Here is a 15,743-nt window from a genome sequence, read left to right on the forward strand (position 1 = left end):
CCAGCCGATGAGTGTGGAGCTCTCTGATGCCAGCATTGTATCAGCTGCTTTGCTAGAGATCGGGGACCTGGTTCCTCTGCTGTATGGAGCTTAGAAGCGGAGCCTGGAGCTCTCTCCCAATCTTCGTTGGGATGTCACTAATTTGAGACACTAAATGGGAGATTGCGTCCCAGAGCTGCTCCACTTTATGGCACCCCCACCAGACATGTACAGTAACATATCTGCGTTGGCGTCTCTACACCTCCAGCTCACATCTGGGGAGCTGCGGTAGATCTTAGACAAGCTGTATGGTGTGAAGTACCACCTGCACAGCAGATTTCTGTTACTCTCCAGGTGATTGGTGCACTTAGAGTTTGTCCCTATCATTGAGAAGGACTCCCCTTTTTATCTGGGTTCAGGTGTGATTTTCATATTGCCCACACCTGTTACTTGCCACAGGTGAGTGTGAACGAGCATCACATGCTGGAAACAAAGTTGTTTACCAACAATTCTGGAAAGATGCCAACAATCTTGTGTTTGGACCATTTTTGTGGTTTTGTTTAACATTATGTCCAATTTTCCTTCTTTTTGTCTGACTTTCTGTCTGTTGTTCCAATTCACACAAACGGTGCAGACACTTAAGCCATGCCTGTGTGCATAATATATATATATATATATATATATATATATATATATATATATATATATATATATATATACACACACACACAAAAAAAAAAGAACACAGCAGCACATGTGCATGAATCTAGGTCATGTGAAAACAACACAGAAAGACAATCATTCAATTTAGCAAAATTTTCCCAAAAAATGTTTACAAAAATTTTTTAACTTACAGTAACAGATGAAAAAAATGAAGGTTCTTAGCGCACAAATTGGCCAATTCATGTATGCCCATAAACCACGGCAAGGTGACCTCCCTCTGATGGGTTCCTGCTCTACACTACAGGCCACCAGCCTACAATTTTGGACAAACATGTCACTACTTGGCTAAACCAACAATTTTTGGGCTGGTAGAGCTGATTGCGGCACCTGCAAGGCCAAATGGGAGGGGTGCAAGATTAGACTGGAGGCAGCCAGCATTACTTAAATAAGCCACAGAGGCACCTTGCCATGGTTGATGGGCATACATGAATTGGCCAATTTGTGCAGAAAGAATCTTCATTTTTTTTTCATCTATTACTGCAAGTAAAAAAAATTTTGTAAAAAATTTTCTGGCAAATTTTGCTAAATTGAATGATTTTAATGTTTCTCTGTTTTTTCACATGGACTAGATTCATGCACATGTGCTGCTGTGTTCTTTTTAGTCTATATTGTGCAGTTTTCGCAGCTTGCACGTGTTCATACTAGGAGGTGCTAATCAGTTTTTTTGGTATGTATGTATATGTATATATTATATATATACACACACATACACACAATTTTATCTTGTAGCAAACAATGTAAACAGATAAACATTATACCAATCTATCAGGAATGTCCCCAACCGGAGCTGGGTGGCTGAGAGGGAAATCAGCGTCTCCCGATCTCCCACAACACTGGGGTTTAGGTTATGGATGGTGACATTGTGAGTCATCAAATGATGGCGACGGTCGTCGAGGACTCACTTGTTGTGAAAATCGTAAATTTCCTGAATATTCCCAAAAATAATGTGTTCCTTATTAACAATTCCGGGGGGGATTTCCTCCACGCCACTGGTCATCTCCCACAGGTACGTCTATAAGAGAGGGGACAGGTGAAATAGATAGATACACAGATAATAGAAAGAGATGGGCGGACACCTACATGTTCGGGACCGGAAAGTTCGGCAGAACAGTTACAAAAAGTTTGGGTACCAGAACAGCACCCGGACTCCATTCACTTGAATAGAGGGCCCGAACATCCAGTGTTTGCCACGCTCTCACGTGTGTGATAGGGCGGCAAACATCGCTTCTTAACGGCGCTAAAATCATCACCTCCGGTCAGAGGGATCCGATTCCCAGCTGTCAAAAGACAGAGTGAGCGCGCAGCTATGATCGGAAGTATAAAGTTTACCTCTGGTCACTGGTGTCAGCAGATGGGACTACTACTCCCATCGGCCAATGACTGCTGCCGCTAATAACCGTGAGATCAGAAGCAGCTGATGGGATTTTTCATCAACCGGCTCCAGCGCTGTAAATAAATTAAAAAAAAATACGGTGTGTGTAACCACCCAAGCAAAACTCACAGCTGGGGGCAGCATCTCACAAAGGTCACCGCAGTTCAGCCCGGCTGGGAACGGAGCCTCAGTGAGAGGCAGTAACCTTGATGACGTCACCACCGGTCACTGAGCACGGAGGCTGCGCTCACAGCAGCTCACTCACCAGTGGTTCTCAGACTGGACAGTTGCATCTTGGCACAGTCAAGGTTGAAAATTAGTAATCCCCAGACATGGATTACGGCTTGGGACAGAACGACCGAGAGGGGAGGGATATTATTGTTTTTTTATTTTTATTTTATTACAGGAGACGAGGGATTCAGTGGAATTAGGCGTTCGGAGAGTACAACTGTGTTTATTATTTTTAAATAAAAAAGTAAAGGTGTGTTTTGTTTTATTTCTAATAAAGGACTTTATTCTGGCTGTGTCTTTACTTACCATATAACTATAGGATTAGTAATCTAATCCTATAGTCTTATAGACGTCTCTCCATTACTAAGCCGTGGGCTTGATGTGACCTGACTACAGGACAAGTGGTAAGAGCCGGGCAAACCGCCAGAATTGGGGCATCTAATAAATGCGTCTCTCCTGGGTGCATCCGGACTGCTATTTTTAGCATGGAGGGGGTGGGGGAGCCAATATCTATGGCACCTTACCAGCCAGAGAATACCAGTCCCCAGCTGTCTGCTTTAGCAAGGCTGGTTGTCAAAAATGGGAGGAACCCCACACAGTTTTTTAAAAAAAATTTTTTTCTTTAAATAATTAAAAAATATGGCATGCGTTTTTAATAGTTTAAGGTAAACTTTATTCCTCCAATCACAGCTGGAGGCTCACGTTGTCTTTTGACAGCGTGGAAAACGAGGCTGTCTGACCAATGGTAATGATTTTACCACCGATCAGAAGCGGTATTTGCCGCCCTGTCATGAACATGACAGAGCAACAAACACTCGGTGTTCAGGGGGGCTAAACCCGAACTGTAATACGGACTTCCTGGTGAAGTCCATGCTCCATGAACAGTAGGTGTTCGGTACAGACACCAAATGTTACAGTTCAGGTTCGCCCATCTCTAGTAATAGCTAGATGATAAATAGACAGACCTCCATGCACTCGTGCAGATCTCGGACATAGGCTTTTTCTGTCTGGAGAAGCTCAGCCATAATAAACCTAAAAAGAAAGAATTGTTACCAAAATCATATACAGGTGTTATAGTGCACACTGGTTCCATACTGGATTTATACTGGCATTATATTGGATGACAGAGTTATATACTAATGTTTTACACTGGTGAAATATGCTGGGTGCTGGTGTTATATACTGGTGTTCCTTCTTCTAGGAATTTCTCAACCCGGTGTGATGTTTGTTGCGCCACTGTGCTTTTCTATACTGGACACTGGTGTTATACACTGGATTCTGGTGTTGTATATACAGTCATGGCCAAAAGTATTGACACCCCTGCAATTCTGTCAGATAATATTCAGTTTCTTCCTGAAAATGATTGCAAACACAAATTCTTTGGTATTATTATCTTCATTTAATTTGTCTTAAATGAAAAAACACAAGAGAGAATGAAGCAAAAAGCAAAACATTGATCATTTCACACAAAACTCCAAAAATGGCCTGGACAAAAGTATTGGCACCCTCTGCCTAATACTTGATTGCACAACCTTTAGCCAAAATAACTGCGACCAACCGCTTCCGGTAACCATCAATGAGTTTCTTACAATGCTCTGCTGGAATTTTAGACCATTCTTCTTTGGCAAACTGCTCCAGGTCCCTGATATTTGAAGGGTGCCTTCTCCAAACTGCCATTTTTAGATCTCCCCACAGGTGTTCTATGGGACTCAGGTCTGGACTCATTGCTGGCCACCTTAGAAGTCTCCAGTGCTTCCTCTCAAACCATTTTCTAGTGCTTTTTGAAGTGTGTTTTGGGTTATTGTCCTGCTGGAAGACCCATGACCTCTGAGGTAGACCCAGCTTTCTCACACTGGGCTCTAAATTATGCTGCAAAATTTGTTGGTAGTCTTCTGACTTCATAATGCCATGCACACGGTCAAGCAGTCCAGTGCCAGAGGCAGTAAAGCAACCCCAAAACATCAGGGAACCTCCACCATGTTTGACTGTAGGGACCGTGTTCTTTTCTTTGAAGGCCTCTTTTTTTCTCCTGTAAACTCTATGTTGATGCTTTTGCCCTAAAAGCTCTACTTTTGTCTCATCTGACCAGAGAACATTCTTCCAAAATGTTTTAGGCTTTTCCAGGTAAGTTTTGGCAAACTCCAGCCTGACTTTTTTATGTCTCGGGGTAAGAAGTGGGGTCTTCCTGGGTATCCTACCATACAGTCCCTTTTCATTCAGACACCGATGGATAGTACGGGTTGACACTGTTGTACCCTCGGACTGCAGGGCAGCTTGAACTTGTTTGGATGTTAGTCGAGGTTCTTTATCCAACATCCGCACAATCTTGCGTTGAAATCTCTTGTCAATTTTTCTTTTCCGGCCACATCTAGGGAGGTTAGCCACAGTGCCATGGGCTTTACACTTCTTGATGACACTGCGCACGGTAGACACAGGAACATTCAGGTCTTTGGAGATGGACTTGTAGCCTTGAGATTGCTCATGCTTCCTCACAATTTGGTTTCTCAAGTCCTCAGACAGTTCTTTGGTCTTCTTTCTTTTCTCCATGCTCAATGTGGTACACACAAGGACACAGGACAGAGGTTGAGTCAACTTTAATCCATGTCAGCTGGCTGCAAGTGTGATTTAGTTATTGCCAACACCTGTTAGGTGTCACAGGTAAGTTACAGGTGCTGTTAATTACACAAATTAGAGAAGCATCACATGATTTTTCGAACAGTGCCAATACTTTTGTCCACCCTCTTTTTTAAGTTTGGTGTGGAATTATATCCAATTTGGCTTTAGGACAATTCTTTTTGTGTTTTTTCATTTAAGACAAATTAAATGAAGATAATAATACCAAAGAATTTGTGTTTGCAATCATTTTCAGGAAGAAACTGAGTATTATAATAATAATAATAATCTTTATTTTTATATAGCGCTAACATATTCCGCAGCGCTTTACAGTTTACACACATTATCATCACGGTCCCCGATGGGGCTCACAATCTAAATTCCCTATCAGTATGTCTTTGGAGTGTGGGAGGAAACCGGAGTACCCGGAGGAAACCCACGCAAACACGGGGAGAACATACAAACTCCTTGCAGATGTTGTCCTTGGTGGGATTCGAACCCAGGACCCCAGCGCTGCAGCCTTGCTAACCACTGAGCCACCGTGCTGCCCAGAATCTGACAGAATTGCAGGGGTATCAATACTTTTGGCCATGACTGTAACACAAGCATCCAGTATATAACACCAGAATCCAGTGTATAACACAAGTATATAACACCAGCGTCCAGTATATAACACAAGTATATAACACAAGCATCCAGTATATTTGTGTTATATACAGGACGCTGGTGTTATACACTGGTGTTATATACTGGATGCTGCTGTTATACACTGGTGCTATATTTTGGATGCTGGTGTTGTACACTGTTGTTATATACTGGATGCTGGTGTTGTACACTGGTGCTATATACTGGATGCTGGTGTTATATACTAGTGCTATATACTGGATGCTGGTGTTATACACTGGTGTTATATACTGGATGCTGCTGTTATACACTGGTGCTATATTTTGGATGCTGGTGTTATACACTGGTGTTATATACTGGATGCTGGTGTTATACACTGGTGCTATATACTGGATGCTGGTGTTGTACACTGTTGTTATATACTGGATGCTGGTGTTGTACACTGGTGCTATATACTGGATGCTGGTGTTATATACTAGTGCTATATACTGGATGCTGGTGTTATACACTGGTGTTATATACTGGATGCTGCTGTTATACACTGGTGCTATATTTTGGATGCTGGTGTTGTACACTGGTGTTATATACTGGACGCTGGTGTTATACACTGGTGCTATATACTGGATGCTGGTGTTGTACACTGGTGTTATATACTGGATGCTGGTGTTGTACACTGGTGTTATATACTGGATGCTGGTGTTGTACACTGGTGTTATATACTGGATGCTGGTGTTATACACTGGTGTTATATACTGGATGCTGGTGCTATACACTGGTGTTATATACTGGTTTTATATACTTGATACTGGTGTTATATACTGGTTTTATATACTGGACGCTGGTGCTATACACTGGTGTTATATACTGCATCCTGGTGCTATACACTGGTGTTATATACTGGACGCTGGTGTTATATACTAGTGCTATATACTGGATGCTGGTGCTATACACTGGTGTTATATACTGGATGCTGGTGTTATATACCAGTGTTATTTACTGGACGCTGGTGTTATTTACTGGAAGCTGGTATTATACTGGTGAGGCGGGTCATTATTAGAGACCTTAATGAAATTGCGCCTGGTGTATGAATAGACATGGAGTCTGAGGACAGGTGCTAATAAAGTAACTGGGCACTCCAGTATAGAAAACATTATGGCAGACCCTGGCGCAGGGCTCGTGGTGGTGCCCGCGGTTGGTTCTTACTCTTTTTTCCTGGCGGATTTCCTCTTCTCCTCATTGACCTCGTGGCCGGCGTCTCGGAGCTTCACCTCTGGATCAGTCAGAATGGCAGGAATGATGTCAAGTTCCAGATCTTTATTATCCTGAAGACAAAAATGTGGAGATGAGACTGATGGCGCCGGCCAAAGATTAGCAACAATCATTGACTCCCCGAGCACCGGCCGCTCGACTCCCTGGTTGTTTATTGTACCTTTCCTGTAATCACATGTATTATAATAAATCGTCACCTTAGATCTCATCATATAAGATCCAATATGACCTCATGGTCCCCAGGAAGGAGCGTCCGGACCACACACTGGACCCCTGGATCATTGATGAGATGACGGGATGTGACGTGAACACTCATTTATGAGCAGCGCACATATAATCGGCCATCACATGATACAATCATGAAGCCCATATAACAGGAGGAAAGTCTTTCTATTAGAGAGAAGCGGAGCAGGGGATTTACAGGAAGATGTGTAACAGGAGCCATATGTGGTGGGTTCCTGGATACACGCCACCCACATGCTGTATACATGTATGCTCTGATCTGAGACCGGGTGTAGGATCCTACGACACGTCGCACTGACGGATTACAGCTCGGAGTGACATGATCGACCAACAGATACATCTCACTACCTCACCTGGACAGGTCCCTTCAAACTGGAAAGTCTGCGACTTGCCCCAATAAAGCTAATATGATGAGTGCAGCCACTACGTGGCTCCTAGAGTAAAGATATGGGCTCCAAGAAGCTGTCCGCTCTGCTGATAATGACCGTCTCCTTTACTGCACTCGGTCACACGCACAGTACAGCGCCTATTCACAGGACCGGTTTCTGCAGTCCAGACCCGCTACGACCAAAGACAATCAGACTGGTGGTGCTGCAGGTTAGAGGAGAGCAGAGCTCTGCTCAGCGGCTGTGGGCGCCGCTTCTTGTGGGGCGGTGTGTGTGTGGGTACCTCAGTGCTGATGCCCAGCGCCCTCTGCAGGGAGCATTGGTATTTCCCCATCCGCAGGGAGAACTCGCGGTAATGCTTGTTCACAGTGGTCACCCATTTCTTCAGCTCGGTGGCGTGGACGTGGCCTTTCTCTACAAAGCTGTCTGCCAGTTGGATCAGGAGCCGCACCTTCTCCTTTGTTTGCTGCCAGTAGAGAGAAGAGGAGGCAAATATTAATGGCAGCGATTCAAATCGCTGATCTTGGTGTCCATCTATACCAGAATTCATAACAAAACCATGAGATGCAGATCGGTTGTGGGACCGACCGCCGGAGATGCTTAGACGTCAGGCGAGGTCACGGCACTTACATGAGATCACTGCTGCAGTGACATTAAGAAATACCGATACTGAACACTAGGGAGCGACACAGAAACAAGCACAGGAAACTATGAGGGTCTATGGCCCCCTGAGAGTGGAGGTTCGTAACCCAGGGCTCAGCCACAAAACCTGGACATGATGGTGTGTCCACCAGGAGCCAGGACAATAAATATTGGAGAGCGCTGCCGAGCCGTCACCTGTGACCCCGACAACTGTCTACACATACACCTGGATACCGCTATATACAATTTTACAGACCCTCCAACACCCAGGCCATCAGAGGGGCCCTCACCTTAGCTGGGATGCGGAAGTCCTCATATTCCTTCAGCAGACCCTGAGTGTCCTCCAGACTGTCTCCAGTTCTTGTGTGGGTGGACAGAAAATGTTCTCCATTCTCCTGAATCCAGTCTAAAGCCTGAAAGAGCAGAAAATGAGAGGAAATAAGAGGAAATGACTGACATGTTTGCGGTGACGGAGTAGGGATACAATAATGCCCAATGGTTCGGTGTATCAGTAAGATACTTGTCCTGCCTTCAGTCACCACAAGGGGGAGCTCCCTGCACATAGAATCAATACTGAGATGAATATGAGTAGTAAACATCAGTGTGACAGAGCTCCCCCTACTGGCAGCTTCGGTGAACACAACGTTCTCTGAGGATCCTGCATTCTGCATAAAAATGCTAAGCACAAACCCCTCCAGGGATCAACCCCCCAGAAGGGAAATTGTAAAACTCATTGGTACAAAATTAATAAAAAAAATAAAATAATTAATCATTATTTGTCTGACATCTGCTGGTCACAGCCAGTATTTCATATATCTATATCTCCATAAAATAAAGCTACATTATTTTTATTAGAATGAATACCAAGGATTGTCTGTCTACTGTCTCTAACATCATGTCCTTCCTCTATCTGAAACTAAATCTCTCCAAAACTGAACTTCTTGTGTTTCTCCCCTCTACTAACCTCACTCTACCAACATCGAAATAACCCTGGAGGGTTCAACCATAACTCCCAAGCAGCATGCCCGCTGTCTTGGGGTCATATTCGACACCCAACTTTCCTTTACTCCCTATATCCTATCACTGGCTCGCTCTTGTCACCTGCATCTTAAAAACATCTCCAGAATCCGACCTTTTCTCACCTTTGAAACTGCTAAGACTCTTACTGTCGCTCTTTTTCATTCTCGTCTGGACTACTGCAACTCTCTTCTGATCGGTCTCCCTCTTACCAAACTTTCTCCTGTCCAATCCATCTTGAATGCGGCAGCCAGGGTCATATTTCTGTCCAGCCGCTTCACCGATGCCTCCATCTTGTGCCAGTCATTACACTGGCTACCTATTCGCTACAGGGTCCAGTATAAACTCCTCTCTCTCACCCACAAAGCTCTCCACTGTTCTGCACCGCCTTATATCTCCTCCCTCATCTCTATCGCCCTACACGTGCCCTCCGTTCTACAAATGACCTAAGACTAACATCCCCAGTAATCCGAACCTCGCACCTCCGTATCCAAGACTTCTCTGTGCTTCTCCAGCTCTCCGGAATGCACTTCCCCAGACGATCAGACTGATACCTAGCCCCAACCTATTCAAGCGCGCTTTGAAAACCCATCTCTTCAAACAAGCCTACCACATCAACTACTCAGTAAACTAACTTTGCCCTGTTCCCTCCTTCCAAATATTATTCTGGATCTGCACCCTACTATTCATCTGTCCCCACACCCTCCATGCACACGATAACTGCACTTGATACTTGACTATTGCACACACACGGGCTGATGACCGGGTCATGCAGCTTTATATGAAAATCCCTATTTATTATAATTGCCAGACCTGAAATAACAAGCACTTTTTCCTACTGTGTCCCCCCCCCATTTCCTTGTAGATTGTAAGCTCGCGAGCAGGGACCTCACTCCTAATGTCACTGTTTGAATTGTCTTAACTTGTATTGAATTTATTGTCTGTACATGTCCCCGCGTAAGTGTAAAGTGCTGCGGAATATGTTGGCGCTATATAAATAATTATTATTACCTATATAATGGAGACCCAGAAATATGAAGTACTGGCTGTGACCTCCTTCAAACACGCCATTGTTACTCCATTACTAAAGAAACCCGCTTTCGACCCATCCTGCACAAACAACTACAGACCAGTCTCCAATCTCCCCTTCATCTCTAAACTCTTGGAGCGCCTAGTTTACTCCCGCCTTACCCGTTACCTCTCCATTCTCTCCCTTCTAGACCCTTCACAGTCCGGCTTCCGTCCCCTACATTCGACTGAAACTGCACTCATCAAAGTGACCAATGACCTTCTGACAGCAAAATGTAACGGTGACCACTCTCTGCTCATTCTTCTCGACCTTTCTGCGACCACCGTCTCTTACTCTCTAGGCTCCAGTCACTAGGCATTAAGGACACTGCTCTCTCCTGGTTCTCCTCCTATCTCTCTGACCGCTCTTTCAGTGTTTTGTTCGCTGGCTCCACGTCATCTCTTCCTCGTGCTGTCGGGGTTCCTCAGGGCTCAGTCCTTGGCCCCCTTCTCTCTCTACACGGCCCCAATTGGACAGACCATCAGCAGATTTGGCTTTCAGTACCATCTTTATGCTGATGACACACAACTATACACGTCATCCCCCGACCTTACCCCCGCTGTACTACAGAACGCCAGTGACTGTCTGTCCGCAGTCTCCAATATCATGTCCGCTCTCTATCTGAAACTTAACCTCTCAAAAACTTAACTACTTCTGCTCCCGCCTTCTACTAACCTCCCTAAATCTGACATTTTCCTCTCCGTGGGTGGCACCATAATAACACCCCGGCAGCAGGCGTGCTGTCTGGGTGTTATGTTTGACACCAATCTCTCCTTCACATCCCATATACAATGTCTTGCCCACTCTTGCTGCTTACACCTAAAGAACATCTCTAGAATCCGCCCGTTTCTCACCTTGGAAACAACAAAAACCCTCACTGTTGCATTGATCCACTCCCGCCTGGACTACTGTAACGCTCTATTAATTGGCCTCCCCGTCACTCGACTATCCCCTCTCCAGTCCATCCTTAATGCAGCGGCCAGGATCGTCCATCTGGCCATACTCGGACACGTCCGCTCTTCGCCAGTCCTTACATTGGCTGCCCATTCATTATAGGATCCAATTCAAAGTACTTGTTCTCACCCACAAAGCTCTCCACAGTGCGGCACCCACCTACATATCCTCCCTCATTTCTGTTTATCGGCCTAGCCGATCGCTGCGCTCTGCAAACGACTTTCATCTAACCTCTGCACTAATCCGCACTTCCCACTCCCGACTCCAAGACTTCTCCCGCGCTGCGCCAATCCTCTGGAATGCTCTACCCCAAGACTATCCACAATTTGCATAGTTTCAGGCGCGCCTTCAAAACACATTTGTTCAGAGCGGCCTATCACGTTCCCTAATCACAGTCATTCTATGTGTAAGTGTGCGTGTGTAGCCCATTCACTATCTCCATCCATCCTTCACTTCCTCAAGACGGCTGGACCATCACTGTAAATACACCATTGTAAATACACACCTGTACTCTGTATCTCCCCCACCTCATTGTAGATTGTAAGCTCCCACCAGCAGGGGCGGCTTATTTTATTTAAGTTATTGTATTGTCAACGTTGTTACTTATGACTTGTGTTTGGAACTGTTAAACTGTAAAGCGCTACGGAATATGTTGGCGCTATATAAAGATTATTATTATTACCAGCAGATGGCAGACAAATCACTAAGAAAGGAAAAGAGAAGATGGTGAAGATCCTTCATGGGCAATGTTCACACCTGTCCAGAATGGCTGACCCCATGAAAGACAATAGGCGACGGGTGATGATTGCCTGGGGATGCTCGTCGGGTGACCGCTTACCTGCTTGGCACTCCTCTCGAACACCACGTACTGCTGGCACTGGTCCAGGCGCCTCTTCTTCAGGGTCCAGAAGTGCAGCACCCGGTTCTCCCTCTGGAGCAGCTCGCTGAGGATGGCTGCAAAATGACCACAGCGTCACCTGACACAGAAGCCACCACAGCTCCACAATCCATACACCCTGCTTCCGTCGCCTCGGCAAGGACAGGCCGGCAGAGGGGAGACACTGGTGACCTCTGCACCCGGTGGTCTTGTGTCTGTCCCACAAAGGCCGATATACGAGGCGGGAGGAGCGCCCATCAAGCAATCCGCAGAGTTTCTGGGCACTGCCAGTAATCTCCAATAACGGCCATCGCTCCGGCCTCCAGCGCCATCATACAGAGCAGGAGAGGCTGCAGAGACTCCACGAGCCGCACGTGTATCACGCTCCGCCATATTTCCAGGGCCGGGCTGCACAATCACACAGGTGATGGATCTCTATAGGGCGCGGCAGCTGGTCACAACCCACCGTAGACGGTGCCCAGCGATCTCAGAGTGCCCCTCCCCCGCAGTGCAGAGAAGAGACCACCCTCACATGTGTGGCAGGACTCACCTTTCACCTGTTGCTCGGGCCCCCGTGTGTGTGGGGCCACTCCTGGCATGCTGACGTTGTTACGGTGAATGTACTTTAAGAAAACCTCAGCATTTCTCCGCGCCAAAGTGCAGGCCTGCAGGAGAAAAGACATCACACGGTGGGAGGCGAAATTATAGAGGGGCCGCGGCTCAGGGTCTGCACCTGACACTGTATTACACGACCTCCAGAGGAGCAGACAGAGGGTCCGCAGCTCAGGGTCGGGGGCTGCACCTGACACTGTGTATTACACGGCCCCCAGAGGAGCAGACATTATAGAGAGGCCACAGCTCAGGGTCGGGGGCTGCTGCTGACACTGTGTATTACACAGCCCCGGAGGAGCAGACATTATAGAGAGGCCGCAGCTCAGGGTCGGGGGCTGCACCTGACACTGTGTATTACACAGCACCGGAGGAGCAGACATTATAGAGAGGCCGCAGCTCAGGGTCGGGGGCTGCACCTGACACTGTGTATTACACAGCACCGGAGGAGCAGACATTATAGAGAGGCCACAGCTCAGGGTCGGGGGCTGCACCTGACACTGTGTATTACACAGCACCGGAGGAGCAGACATTATAGAGAGGCCGCAGCTCAGGGTCGGGGGCTGCACCTGACACTGTGTATTACACAGCACCGGAGGAGCAGACATTATAGAGAGGCCGCAGCTCAGGGTCGGGGGCTGCTGCTGACACTGTGTATTACACAGCCCCGGAGGAGCAGACATTATAGAGAGGCCGCAGCTCAGGGTCGGGGGCTGCACCTGACACTGTGTATTACACAGCCCCGGAGGAGCAGACATTATAGAGAGGCCACAGCTCAGGGTCGGGGGCTGCACCTGACACTGTGTATTACACAGCCCCGGAGGAGCAGACATTATAGAGAGGCCACAGCTCAGGGTCGGGGGCTGCACCTGACACTGTGTATTACACAGCCCCGGAGGAGCAGACATTATAGAGAGGCCGCAGCTCAGGGTCGGGGGCTGCACCTGACAATGTGTATTACACAGCACCGGAGGAGCAGACATTATAGAGAGGCCGCAGCTCAGGGTCGGGGGCTGCACCTGACACTGTGTATTACACAGTCCCGGAGGAGCAGACATTATAGAGAGGCCGCAGCTCAGGGTCGGGGGCTGCACCTGACACTGTGTATTACACAGCACCGGAGGAGCAGACATTATAGAGAGGCCGCAGCTCAGGGTCGGGGGCTGCTGCTGACACTGTGTATTACACAGTCCCGGAGGAGCAGACATTATAGAGAGGCCGCAGCTCAGGGTCGGGGGCTGCACCTGACACTGTGTATTACACAGCACCGGAGGAGCAGACTTTATGGAGGGGCCGCACCTGAGGGTCGGGGGCTGCACCTGACAATGTGTATTACACGGCCCAAGGGATATATATGATTAAACAGTTGGATACCATTTTTGGATCAATTTTTCATAATTTATTACACGCCCCCCCCAGAAGAGCAGACATTATAGAGGGGCCATGGCTCAGGGGCTGCACCTCACAATGTACAATACATGACACTCCCCTGCTTAGCACAGGCTGCAACCCCACCATTCATCACCTTGAGGAAGGCTTCCTTCTGCTCCAAGTGTTTGCTTATCAGCGGCATCACATGATCCATGTCAGACGGAGTTGGTCCCAGTTTATCGTGTCCCCGGCACCAGTCCTCGTCCCTCCGGTATTCCTGCTCCAGACTTTCTAAGACACTGCAAACCTTGACCAGGAAAGGGAGAACACGTGACGGTGGATCAAGTGTAAGATATCCCTTCCCCCGTCCTGCTGCACGTGGTCACCCACCTGCTCTGAGGTCTTGTAGAAGGCCACCGAGGCATTGACCAGCTTCAATCTGTCCTCCATCTTCAGCATGAGCTGCTGCCAGTGCATGGCGACCTTCTCTGCGCACTCCCGAATGGCGTCCGCATCGTAATGGCCAGCCTGGAGCAGCGCCTCCGCCTTCTGCTGCACCTGCAGAGCGCTCTGGTGCGTCTTCTGTAAGGAGCTGGCGTGAAACAGGGACTGTGTAAAGAAAAGACCGTGTGATCAGAGAGCCACGAGACCGGGGAGCCACGAGACCGGGGAGCCACGAGACCGGGGAGCCACGAGACCAGAGAATCGAGAAGTCTGGAAACCGAGAAATCAGGGAACCGAGAAACCAGAGAGCCACAAGACCAGAGAACCGAGAAGCCTGGGAACCGAGAAACCAGGGAGCCACGAATCAAGAAAACTAAGAAACCAGGGAGCCACGAAAATAGGGAGCCACGAGATCAAGGGGCTAAAAGACCCGGGAGATAAAAGACCAGGGAGCCACGAACCAAGAGAACAGAGAAACCAGGGAGCCTCGAGACCAGGCAAATTAAAGAGCACGAAAATTCTCCACTGCAGCGAGCAGGGCTGTGGAGTCGGAGTCGGGAGTCGGAGTCGGAGCTCATTTTGGTGGAGTCAGAGTTGGAGTCGGTATAAAATGGACCGACTCCGACTCCTAAAATATATAATAAATTGGGTACAGTAAATCAATGCAGGATGTGCTGAATATTTTTTCATAGGAGTTTGGGAAAGTTATGAAATGTCCTATAAATGGCTGTTCTATTCCTGATCTAAGGCTACATTCACACACAGCGTTTTTCCTGTGTTTTTTGAGGATACGTTTTTCAGCTGCAAAATCTGATCATCTTTTCAAAAAACCGCATCACCTGAAAGGTTTTTGAGCTCATAGATAATGTTTTCAATAGCAAAAGCAGATTAGAAATCTGCTCTATCTATATATCCATTTATCCATATCTGTATCCATATCGTATCTGTACCAAAAAGAATGAAAACCGGGTAGTACACCAATATATATTCTGTTCTATCTAAGTATCTTGATTATTGGATAATAAAAATGATTAAATGTCTGAGGTTCACATTGTACTACAATAAATTTTTCACTTAAATATAAGCAATATGTGTGGGAGTCGGAGTCGGAGTCGTGGAGTCGGAGTCGGTGTAAGGGAAATTGAGGAGTCGGAGTCGCAGGTTTGGCTTACCGACTCCACAGCCCTGGCAGCGAGGGCGATCATCCGGGAGAGTCACACGTCACAGCGAGGGCGATCACCCGGGAGAGTCACACGTCACAGCGAGGGCGATCACCCGGGAGAGTCACACGTCACAGCGAGGGCGATCACCCTGGAAAGT

At 47.2% G+C, this 15,743-nt stretch overlaps 1 protein-coding gene across 3 annotated transcripts in view; it reads right to left on the reverse strand.

The window, feature by feature from the left end:
- The window catches only part of KALRN (kalirin RhoGEF kinase), a 256,773-nt gene that overhangs the window by 184,053 nt on the left and 56,977 nt on the right, over window positions 1–15,743 (reverse strand). For all 3 annotated transcript variants that reach the window (XM_073551939.1, XM_073551935.1, XM_073551934.1), the window contains exons 12-20: window positions 14,370–14,588; window positions 14,134–14,286; window positions 12,550–12,664; window positions 11,961–12,076; window positions 8,373–8,495; window positions 7,724–7,906; window positions 6,746–6,864; window positions 3,271–3,337; window positions 1,605–1,714 (exon numbers count right to left, since the gene is read on the reverse strand). In XM_073551939.1, coding sequence (XP_073408040.1) covers window positions 1,605–1,714; window positions 3,271–3,337; window positions 6,746–6,864; window positions 7,724–7,906; window positions 8,373–8,495; window positions 11,961–12,076; window positions 12,550–12,664; window positions 14,134–14,286; window positions 14,370–14,588 — 1,205 coding nt within the window. The remainder of the gene's footprint in view (window positions 1–1,604; window positions 1,715–3,270; window positions 3,338–6,745; window positions 6,865–7,723; window positions 7,907–8,372; window positions 8,496–11,960; window positions 12,077–12,549; window positions 12,665–14,133; window positions 14,287–14,369; window positions 14,589–15,743) is intronic.

The sequence above is a fragment of the Dendrobates tinctorius genome, unplaced genomic scaffold, assembly GCF_039654945.1.
Source record: "Dendrobates tinctorius isolate UK_male_01 unplaced genomic scaffold, ASM3965494v1 ptg000182l, whole genome shotgun sequence".
NCBI lineage: Eukaryota > Metazoa > Chordata > Amphibia > Anura > Dendrobatidae > Dendrobates > Dendrobates tinctorius.